Below are 27,796 nucleotides of genomic sequence, written 5' to 3' on the forward strand. Positions count from 1 at the left end.
GCCATCACCGTTACCAGTCGCCATCACCGTTACCAGTCGCCATCACCGTTACCAGTCGCCATCACTGTTACCAGTCGCCATCACTCCTCCTGGAAACCCGTCCCTCTGACATGCACTGTCAACTGTTACCAGTCGCCATCACTCCTCCTGGAAACCCGTCCCTCTGACATGCACTGTCAACTGTTACCAGTCGCCATCACTCCTCCTGGAAACCCGTCCCTCTGACATGCACTGTCAACTGTGGGACCTTAAATAGACAGGTGTTTCTAAATCAAGTTCAAACGATTGAATTGGCCACAGGTGGACTCCAATCAAGTTGTGGCAACATCAATGAAGATCATAGGAAATTGGATGCACCTGAGCTTCATTTGGAGTGTTACAGGAACACTCATTATTGGGTATTGTGTGTAGATGGGTGATTTATTTATTTTTTAATCCATTTTGAAATCAGCCTGTAAATGTGGAATAAGTCAAGTGGCATGTATCATTTTTGAAGGCGCTGTATTGGGTGGGGGACTAATTTCATGCAAAATGTATATTTACACTTTCGCAAAATATAGTGAGAAATTGAGAATTAAACAACTAATTATCAAATCGCAAACTGAAACCAAACATAAAATTATATGAAGAAAACAAAAAAATTGATCAAAGGACAAAATATTATTACATAAATCGTATTTTATTAGTAGTATGTGACTAGGTATAACCGGAGAAATAAACCGACAAATTGTAGTAATCTGCAACTGTATTGGTATGTGTTTTCAGCTGATCTGAATGAGTCCATGCCAACAGACCCCCATGGAGGGGGCATTTTATGCTATGGCTGCCAGGTAGTCCTTGACCTCTGCTGTGGTGAGTCTTCTGAAACCTGCCTCGTTGCAGATTCCCACCTCAATGTTATCTTCTGTCATCTGACCCTCAAAACTTTCCTTTAAAAACACACACAGAACACAATATTAATGCAACGCAGTAAATGCATGGATTTCAATAGAACGCTATGATAAATTAAAAATCATGAAGTTTTCAAACTATCCCAGGTTTAACCTAAAACACAGTGTCACTTATTCTACTGTGTTTCTTAAACACTTCTGAGAGGGAAGAGTACTAAAGCTGCAGGTGAGATGAGTTACCTTCAAGGTTAAGATTGCTGTGTGGATTGCATCTTCCAGCTCCAGATCCACGTTATATCTCTTTTCTAGGAATGTTTTCCCATTGACGTAGTTCTTTCCCATCGCGGTGGCTTTCCATGCAAAGTATGCACCCTGTGTACATCAAAATAGTCATATAGTGAGTACCGGAAAAAAATATGTAGAGTGGGGGCAAAAAAGTATTTAGTCAGCCACCAATTGTGCAAGTTCTCCCACTTAAAAATATGAGAGAGGCCTGTAATTTTCATCATAGGTACACTTCAACTATGACAGAGAAAATCACATTGTAGGATTTTTTATGAATTTATTTGCAAATTATGGTGGAAAATAAGTATTTGTTCATCTCAATAATTTGTTATATACCCTTTGTTGGCAATGACAGAAGTCAAACATTTTCTGTAAGTCTTCACAAGGTTTTCACACACTGTTGCTGGTATTTTGGCCCATTCCTCCATGCAGATGTCCTCTAGAGCAGTGATGTTTTGGGGCTGTTCTGAGCCAGGTATGAGCCGAATTGGGGGGGTGGTACTCACTAAGCAAGCAACGTCCGTAACATATGCACATGTAACAGTAGAGAAGACACTTGGGCCGTCTACACTTGACACTTACATGCTACTTCTGCCATCAGAATACGAAGATTGCATTGAAATGACTGGTTGTGGTCGGATTGTGTTCAGATCTGGCCGACCACTTCAGGTGGTGGTCAGGGACACATTTTGTACGGATTTCTCCTCAGTCTGGACACAATCAGGCTACCGTTCCAATGTCATTAGCACGTGTTTTGGAAGCGAGAGGTGCCTTTTTTCATTAAAAAGTTGAAGGAAATATGTTCCTAGTGTGGAATGTGTTTGCTGGCTTCATAAATGCTAGCCAGATAGCTTATTTAATCAGGCGACCTGTGTTATTGACTGTATGTTTTGTTTATGTGTAACTCTGTGTTGTTGTTTTTGTCGCTCTGCTTTGCTTTATCTTGGCCAGGTCGCAGTTGTAAATGAGAACTTGTTCTCAACTGGACTACCTGGTTAAATAAAGGTGGACATTTTTTGGGGTAAAACTATTTTTTGTTATGCCTATTTGCAATCCCTTTAGCTTTGCTAGCTAGCTTGCTGGCTAGTTAGCTACAGTAGTTTGCTACTGCCATCAACTTGCTGTGTTGTTACCAGATGTAGCCTGTTCCACCGTTTGCATTATGCATTCTGGCATTTGAATATAAGCACAGGAAAAGGGAATCAGGACGCATTTAAAATGTAGGTTGAGACGCATGACGAGTTCGGAGTTCCATGATTAGAACTCCATGATCAGAACACAGAAGCTCCATGAACTGTCTAGACTCGGCCTAGGAGTGAAGCAATTCTACGACAGTGTGTTTATACTACCATGGATACTTACAGAGGGATCTGACTGGAAGAGGTAAGGGTGATCATCATCCCATCCAGCTATCAACAGTGTGTTTATACTACCATGGATACTTACAGAGGGATCTGACTGGAAGAGGTAAGGGTGATCATCATCCCATCCAGCTATCAACAGTGTGTTTATACTACCATGGATACTTACAGAGGGATCTGACTGGAAGAGGTAAGGGTGATCATCATCCCATCCAGCTATCAACAGTGTGTTTATACTACCATGGATACTTACAGAGGGATCTGACTGGAAGAGGTAAGGGTGATCATCATCCCATCCAGCTATCAACAGTGACACACCAAAGGGTCGCACTCCACTGGAAAACACACAGGATGTTACACTCTAGAAATCCAGGTGAAAACAACTACTTTATCAACACACATGGATATTGTAATTCAGCAGTGGCCAACCCTCGTGGAAAGATACTGGGTGTCCGAGCTTTAGGCTTTTTCTTCAGCCAGCCCTGCTCTAACACACCTGGTTCTATACTGGGTGTCCGGGCTTTAGGCTTTTCCTTCAGCCCTGCTCTAACACACCTGGTTCTATACTGGGTGTAAGGGCTTTAGGCTTTTTCTTCAGCCAGCCCTGCTCTAACACACCTGGTTCTATACTGGGTGTAAGGGCTTTAGGCTTTTCCTTCAGCCCTGCTCTAACACACCTGGTTCTATACTGGGTGTCCGGGCTTTAGGCTTTTCCTTCAGCCCTGCTCTAACACACCTGGTTCTATACTGGGTGTAAGGGCTTTAGGCTTTTTCTTCAGCCAGCCCTGCTCTAACACACCTGGTTCTATACTGGGTGTAAGGGCTTTAGGCTTTTTCTTCAGCCAGCCCTGCTCTAACACACCTGGTTCTATACTGGGTGTCCGGGCTTTAGGCTTTTTCTTCAGCCAGCCCTGCTCTAACACACCTGGTTCTATACTGGGTGTAAGGGCTTTAGGCTTTTTCTTAAGCCAGCCCTGCTCTAACACACCTGGTTCTATACTGGGTGTAAGGGCTTTAGGCTTTTCCTTCAGCCAGCCCTGCTCTAACACACCTGGTTGTATACTGGGTGTAAGGACTTTAGGGCAGGGCTGAAGGAAAAGCCTAACACACCTGGTTCTATACTGGGTGTCCGGGCTTTAGGCTTTTCCTTCAGCCCTGCTCTAACACACCTGGTTCTATACTGGGTGTCCGGGCTTTAGGCTTTTTCTTCAGCCAGCCCTGCTCTAACACACCTGGTTCTATACTGGGTGTAAGGGCTTTAGGCTTTTTCTTAAGCCAGCCCTGCTCTAACACACCTGGTTCTATACTGGGTGTAAGGGCTTTAGGCTTTTCCTTCAGCCAGCCCTGCTCTAACACACCTGGTTCTATACTGGGTGTAAGGGCTTTAGGCTTTTCCTTCAGCCAGCCCTGCTCTAACACACCTGGTTCTATACTGGGTGTAAGGACTTTAGGGCAGGGCTGAAGGAAAAGCCTAACACACCTGGTTTTACCAATCAGCTGGTCAGCAGGACCTTGATAAACTGAATCAGTGGTGTTTCAGCAAGGTTGGATCAAAAGCCTGCACACTCAGTCGGCCAGCCTGATCAAACTTGAGGAAACCCACAAAACAGAACAGAACTGACCCAGACTGTGTGTACTCCTGCATGACAGAGGCTACCCGCTGGACAAGCTGGGCTGTGGGGATTGGCTCCTGGTAGACCAGGAAGTACTGCTGGGCCAGTTTCCTCGCTCTCCTCAACAGCACCCTGCAGAGTAACAAGAGATACATTTCTAAGATATTCTAGTCCCTGTTGTAAAACCAAGATTTAGAAACTCAAGGAAAGGCAGTCTCCCTCACACACACACACCAGGATGTACCTGTAGTCTGGACCCATCCCACTGTAGACCATGCCAATATGTTTGGTTATCATCTCCACTTTGTGAACACTCGTCTCATCGTACAGTATAGACTTCTGTTTCTTCTCGGTTGCCAAAACGACTCCATTTGAGGCTTTAAACGGGGAGAAAGAAACCATCAGAATCTGGACTGTCTTCTGTAATGCGGCTAAACGTCTTGATTTGGCCTTGTTTTAGATTTGGTTTATTAAGGCTGTTTCGACAGGTCGCTCAACACTGATATTTTTTTCCCCACTAGTTGTTTTTTTGACCAATCACATCAGATCTTTTTCAGAGCTGATCTGAGTGTTCAAAAGACCAATCAGTAAAAAAGTATATATAAACGTAGCCTTAAAAATCCCAGCAGCCATGACTGAATTCAAATGTCACTTGGTTTCAGGTGTGGTTTGATATGGGGGTGTCGTGTGTTCGCAGGTGGGAAGAGTTAGCCAAATTATATTGCCGATTTGCTTTAGCCGGCTGGTGTGCTACCGTGGCAAAATTGGTTTGACTTTGGATAGCCCATCTCTGGGCCTAGTATGGAACCGTCAATAACAAATGTAAATTAGGCAATATTTTCACGTTGCACACTTTTTATTTCTCATTAAAATGTTTTCAATATTCAGGGATATCCAAAGTCAAACCACCTTTACCACAGGCATTACGATCGGGGTCGCATGCAGCTACACTCCAAATGGATGAGAACTTGTTTGCTGCCAGCTGTGGACCGGGTTGAAATAAACCCAGCCTTCATTTACGTTATGGCATACTCCGGTAGAAAAATCTGTTTTGGACAAAACTGACTTCATGACCAAAATAATCCTATTTACACTTTGTAGTCAATTTTGACATTAGAATAAATGTTACTGACTCATATCGATGGCACATAGGCTGTCTTCTAAATTAGAAGTTGTTTTTTTAGGGGCAGTTGCTCTTTAAAAGAGTTTGGTACCATGGACACATATATACAAGATGCCTGCATACAAAAAGCCATTACCTGGTGGTTGCTCCACTGTATACATACATGGGCTGCGTTTAAACAGGCAGCAACTTCTGATTTTTCTCTCTCATCAGATGAGCTCTTAAGTGAAATTTGTGAAAAATGATCAGAATTTGTCTGCCCGTGTGAACGCAGTCATATTGGGTGATCATTTGAAGTCTTCTTTACCTTTGATTCCCACTGAGGGGGCTCCTGCTGCTACTGCTGACAGGGCATACTCAATCTGGACCAGTTTACCAGATGGGCTGTGTGGGAGGGAAATTGTTTAAACTTTTCATTCATGACGTCATGACAAATCATTTCGTCTTGGTCTGATCAGTGCTTTTAGAGTTTAGATTTATTGGTGTAACGTTAGCTAGTGACTCAGTCTCACTCAGCAACCAACAAACTGAAAGTGAATGTAAACTTGCAACAGCAAAGCCAGATGCCTTTTTGAAAAGATCGCAACTCAGCTAATTACTAAAAGAGAGCAAATGGTATGAAGAGACTAAATGTGTTGGAAATCAAAATAGCCTGTTTGAAGATCTTGAAAAATAAACATCACACTTCCTACTACTAGCCTAACATTAGCTAGCCAGAGTAACAGAATGACAAAGCATCAAACCACCGCGAGCAACAGTCTGGTTTCTAAACAACTCGCTCGATCTCAATTCTTCTTCCTTTCAATGTCTTCCTGCAATAACCAAACTAACAAAACTGTTGCTACTACAGTAATTTGTAAAAGTTACCTGAATGTGGTGAGTGAGAAACTGTACCCCCTTTCTCCCATATTTGCTCAGTACTGGTGATAACGCGTTATATGATGACAAGATGCAATTGGTTCTTCGGTTGTCGCAGTTCAATGACGTAGGTGATTCAATGACCGTGAGCTGAACTGTGTGACATGAGTGTAAAGGCACTACTCAAACCTCTAAAATGATGAATTCGTCTGGTTTAGTGTGTTTTTTGAGACGTTCGTTGTTACAGCTGGAATGCAGAATTATACAGGCTACAGGACTTGACAGACAGTTTGGTGAGTTTGAGCTTTACACAACATTCTGCCTTGTGTTTATTTGCAGCTAGCTGGCTTGCTAACACTCGAACTAACTAGTAAGCTAGCTTTTAAACTTCCATGGTAGCTATGTTACCCTGCATAATCTATGACTTTGTGTTGGACAGTAAGAACTATGATGATGTACGATTCTATACGTGCTTCAATCTATGAGTAGACTACTAGATGTATACTGAGTGGTGACATACATACATCGTTTCTGTCTATTGCATAGACTGTTGATATGTGATTGTGTCTCTGTGTGTTTTGTTTCTAATCAGCCCCAGCTCTAGCTGTCCATGGGCCCAGCATCCTCCCACATCCCCACGATGAGCAAGAGGTGACCTCGGAGCCCAGCTTCCTGGACAATGTGTTCTGGATGGCAGCACCCAAAAAGAGACGCACAATAGAAATCAACAGGACCAGAAGACGAGACCCAAGCTTTATGCTCAAAGTTAAGGTATTAACTTTGATTGCTTGTATCATTTCACTGGGTAACATTTCACCTGTAATTATTGTCCTCTGATGTCCAGTTGTATGTAGCATATTTTATGTAATAAATATTGCAATAAACACAATTGAAAAGGCAATAGATTTTTCTGATGTTTTATGCTCTCTCTCTCCCTCGTTCTCCTCCTCCCTTTCTCTCTCTCCCCCTCATCTCTCTCTTTCCCTTGTTCTCCTCCTCCCTATCCCCCTTTCTCTCTCTCCCCCTCATCTCTCTCTCCCCCTCGTTCTCCCTATCCCCCCTTTCTCTCTCTCCCCCTCATCTCTCTCTCCCCCTCGTTCTCCCTATCCCCCCTTTCTCTCTCTCCCTCATTCTCCTCCTCCCTTTCTCTCTCTCCCCCTCATCTCTCTCTCTCCCTTGTTCTCCTCCTCCCTATCCCCCTTTCTCTCTCCCCCTCATCTCTCTTTCCCTTGTTCTCCCCTCCCAATCCCCCCTTTCTCTCTCTCCCCCTCATATCTCTCTCTCCCCCGTTCTCCCCCTCCCTATCCCCCCTTTCTCTCTCTCTCCCCCATCTCTTTCTCCCCCTCATCTCTCTCTTTCCCTTGTTCTCCCCCTCCCTATCCCCCCTTTCTCTCTCTCCCCCTCCCTATCCCCCCTTTCTCTCTCTCCCCCTCGTTCTCCCTATCCCCCCTTTCTCTCTCTCCCCCTCGTTCTCCCCCTCCCTATCCCCCCTTTCTCTCTCTCTCCCCCTCATCTCTCTCCCCCTCTTTGTCAGACCAACATTGAGCCGTGCGTGGAGTGTGGCCACCTGAAGCAGAAGCATATTCTGTGTGGGTTCTGTTATGAGAAGATCAGGAAGGAGACAGCGCTGATTCGAGGTCAGATTAAAGCCATGGAGGGCAGGCCTCTCAACACACCAGCGCAGGAGACCCTGGTCCTGTATGACAGCGAGAGCCCATGGGAGTCCGACAAAGACAAGAGGATAGTGGAGAGAAACAGAAAACGACCCTCCTGGTTCAGTATCTATTGAGGTAGCATTTAGTCACACCAGTAATTAGGTTGCTAATATCCCAGTTTCTGTATTGAAGTAAATGCATTGATTTAAAAAATCAACAGCAGCATTGTTTTTTTTTGTTTTGTTATCAACACATGACAGAACCTTCAAATGTGGTTCATTTTCTTTGTCTTGTTATTGGAACATGGCTACAATGTCACATATTGTACATCCTCTACATTTTGGTAGGAACATGCTATACCTTTGTTATTAATGAGAATAAATCTTTCTTTGAAAAAAATAGCTTTATTGGGGTCACAAATCAATTAGATTAGTAACATCTTTTAAAAAAATGTAGTCTAATAAAAACTAATTATAGAAAAGATGCATGAAATGACATATGAAATCAGTTCTAGGTCTTTCAGTTAGCTTACACTCCCCGTGTTAAATCAAATGGGGCCCTGAATATATTTAACCTGGTTTAACCAAGGCAATGAGCCATGTGTTTAACAACCCCAGGGAGGGCCAAGTCATTGAAACTCATCAGGTTAAAGATAAGAGCTTTGTCCCTAAGAGTGAGTTGCAGCAACCGCTCCCTGTCAATATCTGATCCCACTGTGATAGCAACACCCACTGCGTTGGCCCTTCTCATGGCTCCAATACCCTCAGCAAAGTTCTTGTCTGAGGTCACTCCGTCTGTAATGAACACAAAGGTGAGCTCTGCATCTGGACGTACCCCTCTGAACCGACCTCCAGGGTTACTGACGAGGTTCTCAGTTGCGTAGAGAATAGCGCTGCCCAGAGTGGAGGATGAGTCGCGGTAGACTGCATTAGAGACCAGGGAGCTAATCTTTCTGTGGTTGTTGGAGAAGTCCAGAAGAACCTCTGGGTCCTGCTCCCCTCCAAACTGCAGCACGGCGAAGCGAGCTCCTGAAGAGACCTCCTTGGAGAGAGGGATCGATTGGGAGAGTCTCCCGATGAAGCGCAGGATGCTGATGAAGTTTCTGCCCCCTGTTCTCTCAGAACCGTCAATGAAGAAGAGGATGTCTACGGGGCGCTGGATCAATGGAGCCAAACTCAAATCTTTGACAATAATAGAAAAGTCCAATGTTATACAGACTGTTGATTCAGAAACTCTTAATACATCTGTAGTTGTCTGTCATTTACATATGCAGAATATATTGGAAAGACATTAATAGATAATTTCCAACTGAACAAATATTCAAGGTCATTGATTTTCATTAGTGCAGTATAAAATAATACCAAAAAAACTCAGTCCCATTATTAGATGTAAAAACATCAATAAAAAAAAAAATAGTCATCACCTGAGGCACACTTCAGGTCTGGACAGATCATCTCTGGTTCTAGAGAAGAAGAGAAGTGAATGTAGTTCATTAGTCAGGGTTGGTAATTTTCACAAAACAAAATAATTGAACTGTTGATCAAATGTAGTGTGCATCCCAATGGCACTCTATTTCCTATATAGGGCTCTGGACAAAAGTAGTGCACTATATAGGGAAGAGGGTGCCATTTGGGATGCAGACAGACTTGCCTGGGCAGAGGATTTGTTCTATTTCCTCTAAGAATTCCTCAGCAGTTAGTTCAGCGTAGACACTCAGTGTCTTCACCCGGTCGCCCATATTACAGGCAATCATCTCCAGATTCTGCCTCTCTGCCCCAGTGTCAAACATATCACCGATGGCGATGGCATACACGTCCACTCCGTTACACAGGGCTCCAAGATTATCCAGGTCTTTAGGATCGTAGCGACCGTCTGTGATAACTATGGCCACCACCTTGGTCCTCCCCCTGCGACCTGGAACTATCAGATGGTCGTATGTGTACTTCAGGGCAGAGGGAGTCCAGGTGCCTCCAGCGATCCACTCCATGGCTTTGACCTTTGTGTTGAAGGAGGTCACAGAGGTGATGCCCCTATCGTCCATCCTGATGGCCTGAACCTCCCCTTGGTGACTGTACTGAACCACACCCAGACGAGACCCTTTTGGGGGTTTAGAAGTAGTTCAGGGAATAAAATTGATTACATGTTTCAAATATATATATTTTAAATATTGGTGATCTATTGTTTTTCCCTTCAAACAGTGGTTGTTGTAGTAACACAGTGTCATGACGTTTACCTGAGACGTCAGATATGTTTTTGGCCATCTTCCCAAGCCTGTTTGCTACACTGATGACAAAGGTTTTAGCCAGGCTGAAGTTGGTTTTTCCAATACTTTCAGAGCTGTCAATCACAAACACCAGGTCCAGGGGAGGGCAAACCTTTTCACAATCTGCACAGAGAGACAGTTAACAATAAGACCTGGGCATTTTTTATTATTATTACAGGGAAAAATTGGTTGTCATTAAAATAAACCATTACCACAGCAGCCACATGTTTCTCTGACAAATCCCATGATTTCACACTCCTGAAAGTTGAGAATATTCATCAGCATTCTCTCAGAGAGAGTAAAGGGATATGAAAGATATCTGTCAATCAGGATGAACAAATAAAGTCAGTTACTTACCGATAGACCAGAGGCCCCACGAGTACCAGGTACTCCCTAGACACCATCAATGTGTCAACATTTAATGACCCATGACAGACTCTTAGTGGATGAAATGAATCACAAATGAGAACTAAATGTACCTTGGTATGTGTACATAGGAATGAGACTCACCAGTGGTCCAGGTAACCCCCTCACTCCTCTGTCCCCAGGAACACCCTCTTGCCCTGGCTCCCCCTGTAAAACAATACATTTTTTTTTAAATAGAAATAAATAAATTGATTTAAATAAACGAGTGCATTTATTAATATGATATCTCTGTTTATGATATTTTTGTATTTTATTTGACCTTTATTTAACTTGGCAAGTCAGTTAAGAACAAATTCTTAATTTCAATGATGGCCTAGGAACAGTGGGTTAACTGCCTGTTCAGGGACAGAACGACTGATTTGTACCTTGTCAGTTCGGGGATTTGAACTTGCAACCTTTCGGTTACTGGTCCAACGCTATAACCACTAGGCTACCTGCCGTCGCTACACTCTAACCACTAGGCTACCTGCCGTCGCTACACTCTAACCACTAGGCTACCTGCCGTCCCTACACTCTAACCACTAGGCTACCTGCCGTCCCTACACTCTAACCACTAGGCTACCTGCCGTCGCTACACTCTAACCACTAGGCTACCTGCCGTCCCTACACTCTAACCACTAGGCTACCTGCCGTCCCTACACTCTAACCACTAGGCTACCTGCCGTCGCTACACTCTAACCACTAGGCTACCTGCCGTCGCTACACTCTAACCACTAGGCTACCTGCCGTCCCTACACTCTAACCACTAGGGTACCTGCCGTCCCTACACTCTAACCACTAGGCTACCTGCCGTCGCTACACTCTAACCACTAGGCTACCTGCCGTCGCTACACTCTAACCACTAGTGCTGCTGTACGTACTGCCGGTCCTTTTGTTCCTGTTGTTCCCTGGGCTCCTTTCTCTCCATTATAACCTCTGGTGCCCTGTGAAAAAATATAGACATGGTAGTGAATAGAGGGGTCGAACATTTTCACATTTTAAATATGGACGGCTAAGAACAGGTACATATGATTACCTGCAGTCCAGGTAAACCAGGGTCTCCTCTCCCTCCCTAAGAGATAATAAGGTTGAGTTAGCATGTTTGACAATCGCACTAATTAAAACAGGATTACCAATCCAATTCAATTACCAAAACACATTAAAATGGTCTTTTGTTATTCAGTCAGCTGTCGGCTGCAGTTCAAACCTGTTTCCCTCTGGGTCCTGGGTAGTTGTATCCATCACTTCCTCTATCTCCCTACCAATTAAAAAAAGACAAAACAGCATTTTTAGCACTGTTTAGCTCCCATTTTCTCGAACTTTATTTTTTGCCTCAGCTACCGTTCTTGTGAAGGTGTACTACAAAAAAACACTGTTAAGACCACTTTCAACAAAGAATCATTTCCCCTCGTAGTAAATGTTTAGGGGGGGTCCCTACTCAGTACTCTGTACAGTTTCCAACATAACCTCAACGTAAATACCTTCCATTGTCAGATTCAGGTATGTGTTATAATGCATAGGCCTGTTGCAACGTGTCGAGTGTCATTTTGACCGCATATGAACAAAACATTGAAATAACTGCCATTTTTTCTTTAATAAATATGTTGTTAGAATTTAGATATCTCAAATGTATGCTATAAGCAGTTTTATAAACTGGGTGAATCGAGCCATGAATGCTGATTGGCTGACAGCCGTGGTATATCAGACCGTATATCACAGGTATGACAAAACATTTATTTTTACTGCTCTAATTAACCAGTTTCTAATAGCAATAAGGCACCTCGGGGGTTTGTGGTATATGGCCAATATACCTCTGCGTTGCGTCGTGCCTAAGAACAGCACTTAGGAGTGGTACATAAGCCCTATACCACACCCCACCCGTGCCTTATTAACAACACAGTGTAATTAAGTTGTCTGTGGTTTTTTGTTCGCACCGTTACTTTGTCACTATTACACTTTGCATGAAGTATGTTACGGGTCTAGTTACACCCCCCAGACTGCCGGACCAAAGGGGTTCATAACACCCTTGAACAAGATGGCCGCATGAACTAAGAGCTCCGCACAAGTAGTTTACCATTCTTAATCTTACCTCCACTTCAAGTTAAAACTCCTTTAGCTTTAGTCAGAAAGTCATGGCGGCTACATTACAGGTGCCATTCTTACCCAGACTTGAGCATTATCCGCGGAAAAAGCCTCCAAGAAACAGCTAGCGCCATTAGCAAGAGGACCCCCCGAGGCCCAACAAATGCCAACCTCGCACTCTGTCGAAGACATCCTTTCTGAGCTGAGATCCCAACGTACAGAACTCAACATCAAATTAGATGGCATTAACTCTCAACTCAGTGCGATAGGGGGAAAGGTGACAACCCTGGAAAATGCTTTGCCTAACATCAACAACAAGCATCATCAACGCGTCTGGCATCTGGAAGAGAACAGGGGACCTGGAAAACAGGGGACCTGGAGAACAGAGGACCTGGAAAACAGGGGACCTGGAAAACAGGGGGCGAAGGAATCATTGTGTTCTATTAAATCTGGGCGAAAAAGAAGAGGGAAACATGCCACTGATCCGCTACCTGCAAGACAAACTTCCCGAGTGGCTCCACCTGTCCACCGACAGGCCCATAGAACTGGTGAGAGCTCACCGAGCACTGAGGCCCCCACCAGCAGCCAGACAACCACCTCTCCCAATCACCATACGTTTCCTGAGATTCACCGACAAGGAACGAGTCCTACAGGCGGCGAAAATCAACACCATTACAGTGGGAAACGGCAAACTCGCTTTACACCTGGACCTGTCAGCTGGAATACGCTGAGAGTTTGACGAGGTGAAGAAATACTCCGTTGACCGAAGCATCTTTAGGGGATTCAAATACCCAAACGACCTCAGGCTTCTTCACCAAGGAGCCCTGCGACACTTAAACTCCCCAAGAGACAAAATGTTTATGTTTGTTTTTTTTACCCCTTTTTCGTGGTGTCCAATTGTTAGTAGCTACTAGCTGGTCTCATCGCTACAACTCCCGTAAGGGGAAAGACGAAGGTTGAAAGTCATGCGTCCTCCGATACACAACCCAACCAAGCCGCACTGCTTCTTAACACAGCGCGCATCCAACCCGGAAGCCAATGTGTCAGAGGAAACACCGTGCACCTGGCAACCTTGGTTAGCGTACACTGCGCCCAGCCCGCCACAGGAGTTGCTGGTGCACAATGAGTCAAGGATATCCCTACCGGCCAAGCCCTCCCTAACCCAGACGACGCTGGGCCAATTGTGCGTCGCCTGAGCCTGGGCGCGAACCCAGAGTCTCTGGTGGCACAGCTGGCGCTGCAGTACAGCGCCCTTAACCACTGCGCCACCTGGGAGGCACAAAACATTTTTTTAAGGACAATCCTGCTCACTGAGAAATGGACCAATGACTGAAAGCGATTACTGTTATGACTAAAGGAGGTGAGACAACATATAGCCGATATCCAAAGACCCTCCCGCCCCCCTAAATGTCATTATGTCCGTCTAATCTATATTTTTATTTCAGATGCTCCCATGATATCTCCCAATTTCATTTTTCAAAACAACCAACCAAAGCATCACCAAATGTATATGGGCAATAAAAAACCTAGGATCAAGTTCTCCACTCTATCGAAACCTGAATCTAAGGGTGGTCTTGCCCTTCCCTCCCTTCAATTGTACTACGGGTCTGCCCAAATCTGCAACATGTATGATCACAAACAGACAACTCAACGTGGATTCAGAAGCCCAATCCTGTGGTTCATTGCCCCTAAGTTCAAGTATATTCATTAATAGCTTTAGTGAAGTGGGCAACATAGCCAAAACCTTTGATTTACAGCACCCTACTAGCGTGGAGGGACTGTAAGAAATACCTGGGCATTTCCTCCCAAATATGTTCTCACTCGCCTACTGTATGCAACCCAGACTTGCCAAAAGCCTTGAGGGATGCCAACTTTAATCTTTGGCAAACTCTAGGAATCAAGACCTTTTCAGACCTATTTCATCAGAAAACCACTACAGTGAAATCCTTTCAAAGAGCTCTGCAATGTGCCAAGATCCATTTTAAAATATATATACAGTGGGGAGAACAAGTATTTGATACACTGCCGATTTTGCAGGTTTTCCTACTTACAAAGCATGTAGAGGTCTGTAATTTTTATCATAGGTACACTTCAACTGTGAGAGACAAAAATCCAGAAAATCACATTGTATGATTTTTAAGTAATTAATTTGCAATTTATTGCATGACGTAAGTATTTGACACATCAGAAAAGCAGAACTTAATATTTGGTACAGAAACCTTTGTTTGCAATTACAGAGATCATATGTTTTCTGTAGTTCTTGACCAGGTTTGCACACACTGCAGCAGGGATTTTGGCCCACTCCTCCACACAGACCTTCTCCAGATCCTTCAGGTTTCGGGGCTGTCGCTGGACAATACGGACTTTCAGCTCCCTCCAAAGATTTTATATTGGGTTCAGGTCTGGAGGGGGGTCTTGTCTCATCACGCCTACCAGTGTGTTTTCCCCCGTACTCATGTTTCTCTCTAGCCCTTGTTTTTCTGGTTTTGACCACCCTGCCTGCCGTCTGTTGCCAGTTTCTTGTCTCATCACGCCTACCAGTGTTTTTTCCCCCGTACTCATGTTTCTCTCTAGCCCTTGTTTTTCTGGTTTTGACCACCTTGCCTGCCCTGACCCTGAGCCTGTAGAACGCTATACCTGTCTGACACTGCCCTGGATTACTGACCTCTGCCTGCCCTTGACCCGTCGTCTGCCTGCCTACAGTAAAATGAACTAATGATAATGCTATTCTGTATTCTAATGTTACCCAAGACCTTCAGAAACACAAACAAATTATTATTTATTTTTTTCTTTCCGAGAGCATTTCTGAAATGTATTCATTAGACTGTTAGAATGTTGCAGTAAAAACAGAATCCTTCTCATTGGCGTAGTAAGGGGGGAATCGAGGCCTGGCAGTTTAAGTGTTAAAATCTGAACCCAAATCAACTTACCTTAGCTCCTGCTGCTCCAGTGTTTCCTCGGGGGCCAAAGTCCCCTGCATCCCCCTGAGAGCCCTAACGAGGACATGCAGAAAACATGGACACGGATGATGACAGGGCAGAATATTGTTTTCTCATTTCATTACATCACCTGTCATAGATATCACCTGTTTAACCAATGGTATATTTGGTGACAGGGCAGAATGGTTAGTGGAGCACCTTTGCTCTTACCAGGTATTATTATAATTATTTAGGGCAGTATTCACCTGAAGTCCCGCCTCTCCACCCTCACCTGGTGGACCACGGACCCCTGGGAAACCTGGTGCCCCCTGGTATGAGATGGATATGATAGGGATTGAAAAAGATACAGTTCAATGTATTGATTGAAATACAACACCTGCATATTGATTACATTTCATTTATTAAAAGTTGACTCACTGCTGCTCCTTCTTCTCCATTCTCTCCAGGAACTCCTCTCACCCCCTCTGGGCCTCGTTCTCCCTGCAAGATGTAACACAATGAATACAACCAACATGGATTCACCCCCTCTGGGCCTCGTTCTCCCTGCAAGATGTAACACAATGAATACAACCAACATGGATTCTCCCCCTCTGGGCCTCGTTCTCCCTGCAAGATGCAACACAATGAATACAACCAACATGGATTCACCCCCTCTGGGCCTCGTTCTCCCTGCAAGATGCAACACAATGAATACAACCAACATGGATTCACCCCCTCTGGGCCTCGTTCTCCCTGCAAGATGCAACACAATGAACACAACCAACATGGATTCACCCCCTCTGGGCCTCGTTCTCCCTGCAAGATGCAACACAATGAATACAACCAACATGGATTCACCCCCTCTGGGCCTCGTTCTCCCTGCAAGATGCAACACAATGAATACAACCAACATGGATTCACCCCCTCTGGGCCTCGTTCTCCCTGCAAGATGCAACACAATGAATACAACCAACATGGATTCACCCCCTCTGGGCCTCGTTCTCCCTGCAAGATGCAACACAATGAACACAACCAACATGGATTCACCCCCTCTGGGCCTCGTTCTCCCTGCAAGATGTTCTAACACAATGAACACAACAACAATGCAAGATGCAACACAACCAACATGGATTCACCCCCTCTGGGCCTCGTTCTCCCTGCAAGATGCAACACAATGAACACAACCAACATGGATTCACCCCTCTGGGCCTCGTTCTCCCTGCAAGATGCAACACAATGAATACAACCAACATGGATTCACCCCCTCTGGGCCTCGTTCTCCCTGCAAGATGCAACACAATGAAACAACAACATGGATTCACCCCCTCTGGGCCTCGTTCTCCCTGCAAGATGCAACACAATTACAACCAACATGGATTCCCCCTCTGGGCCTCGTTCTCCCTGCAAGATGCAACACAATGAATACAACCAACATGGATTCACCCCCTCTGGGCCTCGTTCTCCCTGCAAGATGCAACACAATGAACACAACCAACATGGATTCACCCCCTCTGGGCCTCGTTCTCCCTGCAAGATGCAACACAATGAATACAACCAACATGGATTCACCCCCTCTGGGCCTCGTTCTCCCTGCAAGATGCAACACAATGAACACAACCAACATGGATTCACCCCCTCTGGGCCTCGTTCTCCCTGCAAGATGCAACACAATGAACACAACCAACATGGATTCACCCCCTCTGGGCCTCGTTCTCCCTGCAAGATGCAACACAATGAATACAACCAACATGGATTCACCCCCTCTGGGCCTCGTTCTCCCTGCAAGATGCAACACAATGAACACAACCAACATGGATTCACCCCCTCTGGGCCTCGTTCTCCCTGCAAGATGCAACACAATGAATACAACCAACATGGATTCACCCCCTCTGGGCCTCGTTCTCCCTGCAAGATGCAACACAATGAACACAACCAACATGTATTCACCCCCTCTGGGCCTCGTTCTCCCTGCAAGATGCAACACAATGAACACAACCAACATGGATTCACCCCCTCTGGGCCTCGTTCTCCCTGCAAGATGCAATACAATGAACACAACCAACATGGATTCACCCCCTCTGGGCCTCGTTCTCCCTGCAAGATGTAACGCAATGAATACAACCAACATGGATTCTCCCCCTCTGGGCCTAGTTCTCCCTGCAAGATGCAACACAATGAACACAACCAACATGGATTCACCCCCCTCTGGGCCTCGTTCTCCCTGCAAGATGCAACACAATGAACACAACCAACATGTATTCACCCCCCTCTGGGCCTCGTTCTCCCTGCAAGATGCAACACAATGAACACAACCAACATGGATTCACCCCCTCTGGGCCTCGTTCTCCCTGCAAGATGCAACACAATGAATACAACCAACATGGATTCACCCCCTCTGGGCCTCGTTCTCCCTGCAAGATGCAACACAATGAACACAACCAACATGGATTCACCCCCTCTGGGCCTCGTTCTCCCTGCAAGATGCAACACAATGAACACAACCAACATCGAATCGACTGTTGTGATGCAGTAAAAACAGATGAGATGTTTGATGTTTGTAGTTTGTTGGTGGAAACCTTATCTCCTCTCTTGCCAGCCTTGCCCCGTCGTCCAACACTGCCACTGTCTCCTCTGCTTCCCTGAAGAGAGACATGAGACAAGAGACATGTTCTCATGTTTCACCAGGCCCCAAATAAAAACGTGTCAATGTAAAATGTTGTGAGTCCTGCTCTTTCTTGTGGGATTGTTGTGCAACTCACAACGCTGTATGAAGACACTGTCACTTGGTCTACAGCTTATTTAATACAGACTTCAATATGAGACTCACAGTGTCGCCAGGACTTCCACCAGGTCCAGCTTTACCCTAATGAACAGAAATATTGTTTAAGCAGATGATTCGGTGGTTTGATTTGGCAGCCTGATACTCCTAGTTAGTAAACTGTGTTAATCTCTGAGCCGATATAGTACCTTGTTTCCTTTTTGCCCAGGCAGACCAGGGTTTCCAACATAGCCAGCAACACCCTGTAACAGTCACGCTTAATGTATTATTGTCTAAATAACTACAAGTTGATAGTGTTTCTGATAACGTGTCGTTCAGATGGCGCTCCAGACCTTATCTCCACTGTCTCCATGATCACCCTGTGGTCCAGGCCTGCCACTCTGCCCAGCAACACCCTGAAGACAACAACAATACAGGATGTACCAGGTGCACAAGACTCATGTTCCAGGTAGCCTATAGAGCCCCGCAGTGGACGTGTCATAATACCCATAAAAACTAGCGGTCAAACAGGGAAATGGTTCAAAGCATTTTTCCACCATTCATTTTAGAAACACTTCAAATAAGGGCTGTGTATCGTGTAGACTTCCCCTGGTGTGATGTTTTGATAACCATGTCAATCTCTATTGGACATTCGCCTCTATTTTCTCGCAAATTAAAAAATGCTAATTAGCATCAAAGTAGACATCATGCAAGACTACAAATCCCTGCAAAACTTGCACAAGATAGTTCACATAATTGTACATTTAAAGACATTTTATCAATTTATTTATTACTAAATGTAGCTCAAATTAGATAGTTAATCCAGAGATTCTTACCTTTGCCTCGATTCGTCAGTCTCGTCCAGATCAGCATCATGGCATTTGTAGTTCTTTATGGTAGCCACGTTAGAAGATAATTAGCATTTCATTTTTGGGGGGGTAAATACAGGTCGAATATATTGATAAAACTCAATATAGAGAGATTTACGCGGTTATCAAAATGTCACGCCAGGGTAAGCCTACACGAAACATACAGTTGAAGTCAGAAGATTACATACACTTAGGTTGGAGTCATTAAAACTTGTTTTTCAACCACTCCACAGATTTCTTGTTAACAAACTATAGTTTTGGCAAGTCGACAACTACATTGTGCATGACACAAGTAATTTTTCCAACCATTGTTTAAAGACAGATTATTTCACTTATAATTCACTGCATCACAATTCCAGCGGGTCAGAAGTTCACATACTAAATTCACTTTGCCTTTAAACTTATTGGAAAATTCCAGAAAATTATGTCATGGCTTTTGACTTAATTTGAGTCAATTGGAGGTCAATTGGAGATGTACCTGTGGATGTATTCAGTGTCTACCTTCAAACTCAGTGCCTCTTTGCTTGACATCATGGGAAAATCAAAAGAAATCAGCCAAAACCTCAGAAAAAAATTGTAGACCTCCACAAGTCTGGTTCATTATTGGGAGCAATTTCCAAATGCCTGAAGGTAAAACGTTCATCTGTACAAACAATAGTACGCAAGTATAAACACCATGGGACTACACAGCCGTCATACCGCTCAGGAAGGAGACGCATTCTGTCTCTTAGAGATGAACGTACTTTGGTGAGAAAAGTGCAAATCAATCCCAGAACAACAGAAATGGACCTTGTGAAGATGCTGCAGGAAACAGGTACAAAAGTATCTATATCCACAGTAAAACAAGTCCTATATCGTCATAAACTGAAAGGCCACTCAGCAAGGAAGAAGCCACTGCTTCAAAACTGCCATAAAAAAGGCAGACTACGGTTTGCAACTGCACACGGGGACAAAGATCGTATTTTGGGGAGAAATGTCCTCTGGTCAGATGAAACAAAAATAGAACTGTTTGGCCATAATGACCATCATTATTTTTGGAGGAAAAAGGGTGAGGCTTGCAAGCCGAAGAACACCATCCCAACCGTGAAGTACGGGGGTGGCAGCATCATGTTGTGGGGGTGCTTTGCTGCAGGAGGTACTGGTGCACTTCACAAAATAGATGGCATCATGAGGGAGGAAAATTATTTGGATATATTGAAGCAACATCTCAAGACATCAGTCAGGAAGTTAAAGCTTGGTCGCAAATAGGTCTTCCAAATGGACAATGGCCCAAATCATACTTCCAAAGTTGTGGCAAAATGGTTTAAGGACAACAAAGTCAAGGTATTGTAGTGGCCATCACAAAGCCCTGACCTTAATCCCATAGAACATCTGTGGGCAGAACTGAACAAGCATGTGTGAGCAAGGAGGCCTACAAACCTGACTCAGTTACACCAGCTCTGTCAGGAGGAATGGGCCAAAATTCACCCAACTTATTGTGGGAAGCTTGTGGAAGGCCACCCAAAACCTTTGACCCAAGTTAAACAATTTAAAGGCAATGCTACCAAATACTAATTGAGTGCATGTTAACTTCTGACCCACTGGGAATGTGATGAAATAAATAAAAGCTGAAATCAATCATTCTCTCTACTATTATTCTGACATTTCACATTCTTAAAATAAAGTGGTGATCCTAACACACCTAAAACAGCAAATTTGTACTAGGATTAAATGTCAGGAATTGTGGAAAAACTGGCTAAGGTGTATGTAAACTTCCGACTTCACTTGTAGCCCTTATTTGAAGTGTTTTTAAAATACTCTATGGTAAAAATGAATGGTGAATAAACGATTGGAAGCATTTCCCTGTTTGACCGCTAGGTTTTATGGGTATTATGACTCTATATGTAACAGGACACTGTACAAAGGTGCAAAATCCAGGAATCAGGTGAAGAATCCACCTACCTTTTCACCTGACTTGCCCGTGTCACCCTTGATACCAAAGTCCCCGGCAAGACCGGCTTCTCCCTGTGAGACCGCAAAGGTGATGGAGGAGGACATTTATAACCACAATGCATACAGGCTGTGTAGTACGTTACACACACACACTACTGCATATTATGCTCAACGTCGCTGCATTATCTCACCGACATGCCAGCGTCTCCTTTACATCCAGGTGTCCCAGTGGTGCCAGTCTTTCCCTGGAAAACAACAAAGTAGATGACATCACGAACTAGACATGTCTAAATACAGTGTTTTTTATCAATAAGTAAGCAAATAAATAAGACGTACCTTTTCGCCATCAATGCCGTTATACCCAGGAGATCCCCTTTGACCCTGACGAGATCCGATTGAGTAAATTGTTCGTTGTTAATTGGTGACAATAGGGCTTGTCCTAATGAACTGAATCCTGCCGACTACGCCAAATGTAGCATGTAGCTCATCAATCTAACGAAATCATTAATGAACCAATCATGATTGAGATGTATTAATAACAACGGAAAAGGAGTACCTTCGGACCAGATCCACCAATATCTCCCTGTGAAACAAGGACAAAACATGATGTCAAATACAGACAGCAACGCAGTATTATAACGAGCTTGGTAGTATATACACAAGTAACAAATGGTTAGAGCATTTTCTAATATGTTACCTTCTCTCCTTTGAGGCCTGGAAGACCCTGTAAATATATATTAGGTAAATAATGTAAATAATGTGTGAAATATTAAATCAAAGCAGCATGGCACAGACAAATATCAAAGTTAGAAATATCATCATTCCTCTTACCTTCTGTCCATGCAAACCTATCGAGCCCTCGATACCAAGGTCTCCCTGTAGGGAAAAAAAAGCCAACATAAATGAAATGTAAAATCATATTGAGTGTAGTACATCCTGTATTGTGTCATGGTGTATTTAATCTAACCTGTTGCCCAGGCTGTCCAGGATCTCCTATTGCACCATTAGTTCCTTTCGCACCCTACAAGACACAAAACAAACATTGATGTCATTAAGTGTCATAAACCAATACATATTTAGGTTTATCAAAATAAGAGATTGCTTATTTACTTTCATTCCCTTGTATCCTTTCGGCCCGACTGCTCCTTTTGTTTGGATGCACATCGGGGCTTGGCACTAGAGAGAAATCACAGAAGTTATGGTCAAAGAGGTTTCAAATATGGGCCTCCCGAATGACGTAGCGATCTAAGGCACTGCATTGCATTGCAGTGCGTTAAGGTGTCACTACAGCCCCGGGTTTGATCCCAGGCTGTGTCGCAGTCTCATCGCGTTCTAGCGACTCCTTGTGGCGGGCCGGGCGCCTGCAAGCTGGCATCCGGTCGCCAGTTGGACGGTGTTTCCTCCGACACATTGGTGTGGCTGGCTTCCGGGTTAAGTGAGCAGTGTGTCAAGAAGCAGTGTGGCTTGGTAGGGTCGTGTTTCAGAGGACGCATGGCTCTCGACCTTCGCCTCTCCCGAGTCCATAGGGGAGTAGGGGAGTTGCAGCAATGGGTTAACACTGTAACTACCAATTGGATATCACAAAATATATATATATGAGGTTTCAAATATTAAAAAGAAGACCATTGTGTCGTTCATTCTACATCCCTCATATGACTCACCTCAAATTCGGCCTCTTTGATCTGGAAAGAGAAAGAAATGACAGCATATTAAACACAAACTATGATATATAAAACACACAGACACTGTAACACTGACACAACTTGGCATCAACCATGACAGCACAAAAACATCCGTACTCCACTTCACAAACGGAAGCTTCACTATAAACCTACCATGGTGTCAGTTATCCTGTTGACAGCTGCCTGGCGGTTGCTAGCTGGGAATGCCATGTAGTCTTTCCTATACAGCTCCACAGGAGAACTGGCGATCCGCTTGAGCTCACTCTCCATGGTGTACTCGTTGGTGGCCACTACAAAGATCTTGATGCCCGCTGCCTTGGCAGCCTCGGCGGCCCGTGAGACCCCTCCACAGGGGCTGCCAGTGATGTGGCCGTCAGTCAGGACCACAGCGTACTGGAGCCGGGGCTTTCCACTGGCCGTTAGCCTCACTTGTTCTGTCATGTTCCTCAGGGCACAGTCGATGAAGGTTCCCCTACCAATGTACCTGGTGACGAGGAGAATAAAGTATTGGCGTGCTCAACTCTTATTATGAAAGATTGGTGTGCTCAACTCTTATTATGAAAGATTGGTGTGCTCAACTCTTATTATGAAAGATTGGTGTGCTCAACTCTTATTATGAAAGATTGGTGTGCTCAACTCTTATTATGAAAGATTGGCGTGCTCAACTCTTATTATGAAAGATTGGCGTGCTCAACTCTTATTATGAAAGATTGGTGTGCTCAACTCTTATTATGAAAGATTGGTGTGCTCAACTCTAACTGAGGAGGATAACACAAGCACAGAAATGCCGTGGATGAACTAACTAAAGAGGAAAAGATCAAGCACAGACTGAAAGTGGCCCAAAGCTGTTGAAAAGAGAGAGTGGGAAACAATGGACAAAAATCTTTAACATCAGGGTAGGAACAGCAGAGAAAAGCATGGGTGACATTATTATGAAAGATTGGTGTGCTCAACTCTTATTATGAAAGATTGGCGTGCTCAACTCTTATTATGAAAGATTGGCGTGCTCAACTCTTATTATGAAAGATTAATGTGTTCAACTCAGTATTATCTTATAATACTCCCAAAAGAGATGAAGACGATTCAGTAAGTAAGTAAGCAAGTAATAATGAGGGTGGGACTGACTGACAGTGTCTGGCTGGCTGACTGAGTAATGTACCTGATGGCCTGTGCCCTTCCCAGGAAATCTGCAGCATCAGTGACCACCTGGCTGAAGACTTCCACACGGTCTGAGAAGTGCAGCCCACCGTAGGCCCACTGGGCCCTCTTGGCCCTGAGGGGGGTGGTCTGGAGCCTCTCCACAAACATCTGGAGGAACATCTTGAGCTCCTCCACCAGACTGCCCCAGGGGAACTCCCTCAGAGCAACACTCTCAGAGGTGTCCATGGTGAAGTACACGTTGATGGGGCAGTCGTCCTTTTCGTCTGGGCAGAGAGTGATTTAACAACATGCAGCACCTTGCTTGAAGTAGTTCATGAATATCCACCATTATTCCTCCAGAATTGCTAATCTCCTTGTGTATACTAGACTTAAGTTAACAACATGTATCTACAAATATTGCTAAATAGTACATGAATCATATCATAACATTTGATGGCTCTTGTAATTTATATTCACAGCCAAGGTCTCTATGCTTCCACCACGCCATACCATTGATGTTCCTGGGCCTCACTAACAGGTGGTCGTATTCTGGGTCCTGGGCAGAGACCTGGAGGACCCACAGCAACAGGACAGCCTTCAGTACTTCTGCCATGATGCCTCTGTGTGTGGAGGTGTACAGGTGTACGATCTGTGTAAGGCTGTCTACACAGAAAAGGAAAAGGTTTAGTTTTATAAGCCTAATTAACTACGGTTTGGAAAGTAATAAATGTGGCAGGTAGCCTTCCAGGTTAGAGCGTTGGTCCAGTAACCAAAAGGTCGCTCATTCGAATACCGGAGCTGACAAAGTGAAAATCTATCGCTGTGCCCTTGAGCAAGGCACTAAACCCTAATTTCTCCAGAGGCGCTGTACAATGGTGAACCTGGCTGTGACCCCACTTCCTATGGGTGTCTCAGGGGGAGTTGGGATATGGTGACCTTGGCCGTGACCCCACTTCCTGCGGGTGTCTCAGGGGGAGTTGGGATATGGTGACCTTGGCCGTGACCCCACTTCCTGCGGGTGTCTCAGGGGGAGTTGGGATATGGTGACCCTGGTTGTGACCCCACTTCCTGCGGGTGTCTCAGGGGGAGTTGGGATATGGTGACCCTGGCCGTGACCCCACTTCCTGCGGGTGTCTCAGGGGGAGTTGGGATATGGTGACCCTGGCCGTGACCCCACTTCCTGCGGGTGTCTCAGGGGGAGTTGGGATATGGTGACCCTGGCCGTGACCCCACTTCCTGCGGGTGTCTCAGGGGGAGTTGGGATATGCAACAAACACCTTTCCAGTACAGACTGTGTGAACAGGACAATTATAAACACCCACAAAATTATTACTGTTCTATATTTTCTGAGGAATATAGCCAGACACTTCTGGTGGTATACGAAGGCAGGTTATCGTTTGAAACTGTATGTTCCATGGTCTTTCAACTGATCCTCTGTTCCGTGGTCTTTCAACTGATCGTCTATTCCGTGGTCTTTAAACTGATCCTCTGTTCCGTGGTCTTTCAACTGATCCTCTGTTCCGTGGTCTTTCAACTGATCGTCTGTTCCGTGGTCTTTCAACTGATCGTCTATTCCGTGGTCTTTAAACTGATCCTCTGTTCCGTGGTCTTTCAACTGATCCTCTGTTCCGTGGTCTTTAAACTGATCCTCTGTTCCGTGGTCTTTCAACTGATCCTCTGTTCCGTGGTCTTTCAACTGATCGTCTGTTCCGTGGTCTTTCAACTGATCGTCTATTCCGTGGTCTTTCAACTGATCGTCTGTTCCGTGGTCTTTCAACTGATCGTCTGTTCCGTGGTCTTTCAACTGATCGTCTGTTCCGTGGTCTTTCAACTGATCGTCTGTTCCGTGGTCTTTCAACTGATCCTCTGTTCCGTGGTCTTTCAACTGATTGTCTGTTCCGTGGTCTTTAAACTGATCCTCTGTTCCGTGGTCTTTCAACTGATTGTCTGTTCCGTGGTCTTTCAACTGATCGTCTGTTCCGTGGTCTTTAAACTGATCCTCTGTTCCGTGGTCTTTAAACTGATCGTCTGTTCTGTGGTCTTTAAACTGATCGTCTGTTACATGGTTTAGGTCATTTGTAAAATAATTGCAGGCAAAGGAGAGTAAAGACATTAATTGTGTAAAACATACATATGTTCTGTAAAGGTATTACCCATCCCTCATGCCTGGACGGTTACAGTAAAGGTCTCTGGTTGAACTGATTCCAACAAAGAACAGTGTAATGATGGTCTGACAGCCCTGTACCTAAGAGATCCTGTTTCCAGAGTAAAACCTCCCAGGTGAGGGAAACATCGTCTAAAGGTAGCTGAAAACAAATCATGCTTGAGGCCATAGGGATCTACTCAACATGTTAAGTCAAAGTCTCTTTTAAACCTATTTAATACAACTGCTACTCTCTGGTATACACACCTCAATCTATCAAACATTCAGATTATTTGATTCAATAAGTGTGTATAATTGATTGTATTGTAATGAAACAGGCAGGGAGCAGGTCTCGAACCCTCGATCTTCTAGCACGAAGCCCAGCGCGCTATCGACTGTGCCGCAAAAGCATGCCCGAGAGGCAGAGTCGATATCCGCGCTTATAAACCCAGTGTCGTTACAGTATCTTATCCTTGGTTAGCAAACAATATCCAAACGTGCATTTTGTCCGCATTACTTGACTGAAATAGCATGCTACTTTATATGGTCCTGGTCAGTCCCTGGATGGGAGACCAGATGCTGCTGGAAGTGGTGTTGGAGGGCTAGTAGGAGGCACTCTTTCCTCTGGTCTAAAAAATCAATGCCCCAGGGCAGTGATTGGGGACACTGCCCTGTGTAGGGTGCCGTCTTTCGGATGGGACGTTAAACGGATGTCCTGACTTTGAGGTCATTAAAGATCCCATGGCACTTATCGTAAGAGTAGAGGTGTTAACCCCGGTGTCCTGACTCTCTGAGGTCATTAAAGATCCCATGGCACTTATCGTAAGAGTAGAGGTGTTAACCCCGGTGTCCTGACTCTCTGAGGTCATTAAAGATCCCATGGCACTTATCGTAAGAGTAGGAGTGTTAACCCCGGTGTCCTGACTCTCTGAGGTCATTAAAGATCCCATGGCACTTATCGTAAGAGTAGGAGTGTTAACCCCAGGTCGTTGCTGTAAATGAGAACGTGTTCTCAGTCAACTTACCTGGTAAAATAAGGGATAAATACATTTTTAAATAAAATAAATTACATGAAAAAGTCTCCTAGACTTTCTAAAAATACCAAACAAAAGCTACTAACAGTAATCTCTTCTATTCCAAGAACACCAAACATCTTTAAGTATGCTCATCTCAGATGTATAATAACAGTAATCTCTTCTATTCCAAGAACACCAAACATCTTTAAGTATGCTCATCTCAGATGTATATTAACAGTAATCTCTTCTATTCCAAGAACACCAAACATCTTTAAGTATGCTCATCTCAGATGTATATTAACAGTAATCTCTTCTATTCCAAGAACACCAAACATCTTTAAGTATGCTCATCTCAGATGTATATTAACAGTAATCTCTTCTATTCCAAGAACACCAAACATCTTTAAGTATGCTCATCTCAGATGTATAATAACAGTACTCTTCTATTCCAAGAACACCAAACATCTTTAAGTATGCTCATCTCAGATGTATAATAACAGCAATCAAACATTTAAAAAGTCATACAATGAATAATAAAACATAATTTGTTTATTCATTTTACTGACCTGCAACGGGAGAGTTAAATATCTGTGTGATAACAGTCTGATCCTCTGCTCAGTCCCGTACCTTCAGAATCAGTCCCTAGGAGCGGGGAGGTATGTTTTCCATGCCTGTTGAGACGTGCCATACAACTAGTGAGAAAAAGACTCCTCCTGTTCATTCAGCTTGGCAACTTCCCAAATGGCACCGTATGGTTCCTGGTCAAATGTAGTGCACTACATAGGGAATAAGGTGGCATTTGG

At 44.4% G+C, this 27,796-nt stretch overlaps 3 protein-coding genes across 4 annotated transcripts; 1 reads left to right on the forward strand and 2 right to left on the reverse strand.

The window, feature by feature from the left end:
• Positions 1 to 660: 660 nt before the first annotated feature.
• Positions 661 to 6,283, reverse strand: LOC127928861 (proteasome subunit alpha type-2-like). Its single transcript, XM_052516414.1, has 7 exons — positions 6,140 to 6,283; positions 5,580 to 5,656; positions 4,394 to 4,526; positions 4,159 to 4,281; positions 2,790 to 2,871; positions 1,131 to 1,262; positions 661 to 929 (listed from the first exon to the last, which is right to left on the reverse strand). The coding sequence occupies exons 1-7, from the start codon at positions 6,178 to 6,180 to the stop codon at positions 813 to 815; spliced, it is 705 nt and encodes a 234-aa protein (XP_052372374.1). The 5' UTR covers positions 6,181 to 6,283; the 3' UTR covers positions 661 to 812.
• On the forward strand, positions 6,271 to 8,002 carry mrpl32 (mitochondrial ribosomal protein L32). Its single transcript, XM_035768917.2, has 3 exons — positions 6,271 to 6,423; positions 6,723 to 6,901; positions 7,665 to 8,002. The coding sequence occupies exons 1-3, from the start codon at positions 6,327 to 6,329 to the stop codon at positions 7,917 to 7,919; spliced, it is 531 nt and encodes a 176-aa protein (XP_035624810.2). The 5' UTR covers positions 6,271 to 6,326; the 3' UTR covers positions 7,920 to 8,002.
• Positions 8,003 to 8,169: 167 nt separating this feature from the next.
• LOC118382039 (collagen alpha-2(VI) chain-like) lies at positions 8,170 to 27,704 on the reverse strand. Of its 2 annotated transcripts, none has more exons than XM_052516412.1 (30): positions 27,560 to 27,704; positions 24,345 to 24,497; positions 23,854 to 24,118; positions 22,848 to 23,178; positions 22,674 to 22,694; positions 22,123 to 22,188; positions 21,980 to 22,033; positions 21,844 to 21,888; positions 21,710 to 21,736; positions 21,569 to 21,595; positions 21,349 to 21,393; positions 21,204 to 21,257; positions 21,022 to 21,084; positions 18,565 to 18,627; positions 18,421 to 18,474; positions 18,281 to 18,316; positions 18,030 to 18,092; positions 15,892 to 15,954; positions 15,720 to 15,782; positions 15,466 to 15,528; positions 11,661 to 11,711; positions 11,490 to 11,525; positions 11,335 to 11,397; positions 10,559 to 10,621; positions 10,406 to 10,441; positions 10,261 to 10,306; positions 10,019 to 10,171; positions 9,436 to 9,882; positions 9,209 to 9,247; positions 8,170 to 8,966 (listed from the first exon to the last, which is right to left on the reverse strand). In XM_052516412.1, the coding sequence occupies exons 2-30, from the start codon at positions 24,445 to 24,447 to the stop codon at positions 8,365 to 8,367; spliced, it is 3,042 nt and encodes a 1,013-aa protein (XP_052372372.1). In that variant the 5' UTR covers positions 24,448 to 24,497; positions 27,560 to 27,704; the 3' UTR covers positions 8,170 to 8,364. The 2 variants fall into 2 exon arrangements, with proteins under 2 accessions (XP_052372372.1, XP_052372373.1); XM_052516413.1 differs by having other exon boundaries at positions 24,345 to 24,493; positions 27,560 to 27,691.
• Positions 27,705 to 27,796: the final 92 nt, after the last annotated feature.

Source organism: Oncorhynchus keta, unplaced genomic scaffold, assembly GCF_023373465.1.
Source record: "Oncorhynchus keta strain PuntledgeMale-10-30-2019 unplaced genomic scaffold, Oket_V2 Un_scaffold_4321_pilon_pilon, whole genome shotgun sequence".
NCBI lineage: Eukaryota > Metazoa > Chordata > Actinopteri > Salmoniformes > Salmonidae > Oncorhynchus > Oncorhynchus keta.

Excerpts from the sequence above, each read along its gene's own strand:
- mrpl32 (XM_035768917.2), top strand. The coding sequence starts at position 6,327 with ATGATGAATTCGTCTGGTTTAGTGTGTTTTTTGAGACGTTCGTTGTTA. Across the intron at positions 6,424-6,722 it reads AGGACTTGACAGACAGTTTG|CCCCAGCTCTAGCTGTCCAT; the intron begins GTGAGTTTGAGC and ends GTTTCTAATCAG. Across the intron at positions 6,902-7,664 it reads GCTTTATGCTCAAAGTTAAG|ACCAACATTGAGCCGTGCGT; the intron begins GTATTAACTTTG and ends CCTCTTTGTCAG.
- LOC127928861 (XM_052516414.1), bottom strand. The coding sequence starts at position 6,180 with ATGGGAGAAAGGGGGTACAGTTTCTCACTCACCACATTCAG. Across the intron at positions 4,282-4,393 it reads GGGATGGGTCCAGACTACAG|GGTGCTGTTGAGGAGAGCGA; the intron begins GTACATCCTGGT and ends GTTACTCTGCAG. Across the intron at positions 1,263-2,789 it reads TCTTCCAGTCAGATCCCTCT|GGTGCATACTTTGCATGGAA; the intron begins GTAAGTATCCAT and ends TGATGTACACAG.
- LOC118382039 (XM_052516412.1), bottom strand. The coding sequence starts at position 24,447 with ATGGCAGAAGTACTGAAGGCTGTCCTGTTGCTGTGGGTCCTCCAGGTC. Across the intron at positions 21,394-21,568 it reads TTGGTGGATCTGGTCCGAAG|GGTCAAAGGGGATCTCCTGG; the intron begins GTACTCCTTTTC and ends GGATCTCGTCAG. Across the intron at positions 11,526-11,660 it reads CAGGACCCAGAGGGAAACAG|GGAGGGAGAGGAGACCCTGG; the intron begins GTTTGAACTGCA and ends ATTATCTCTTAG.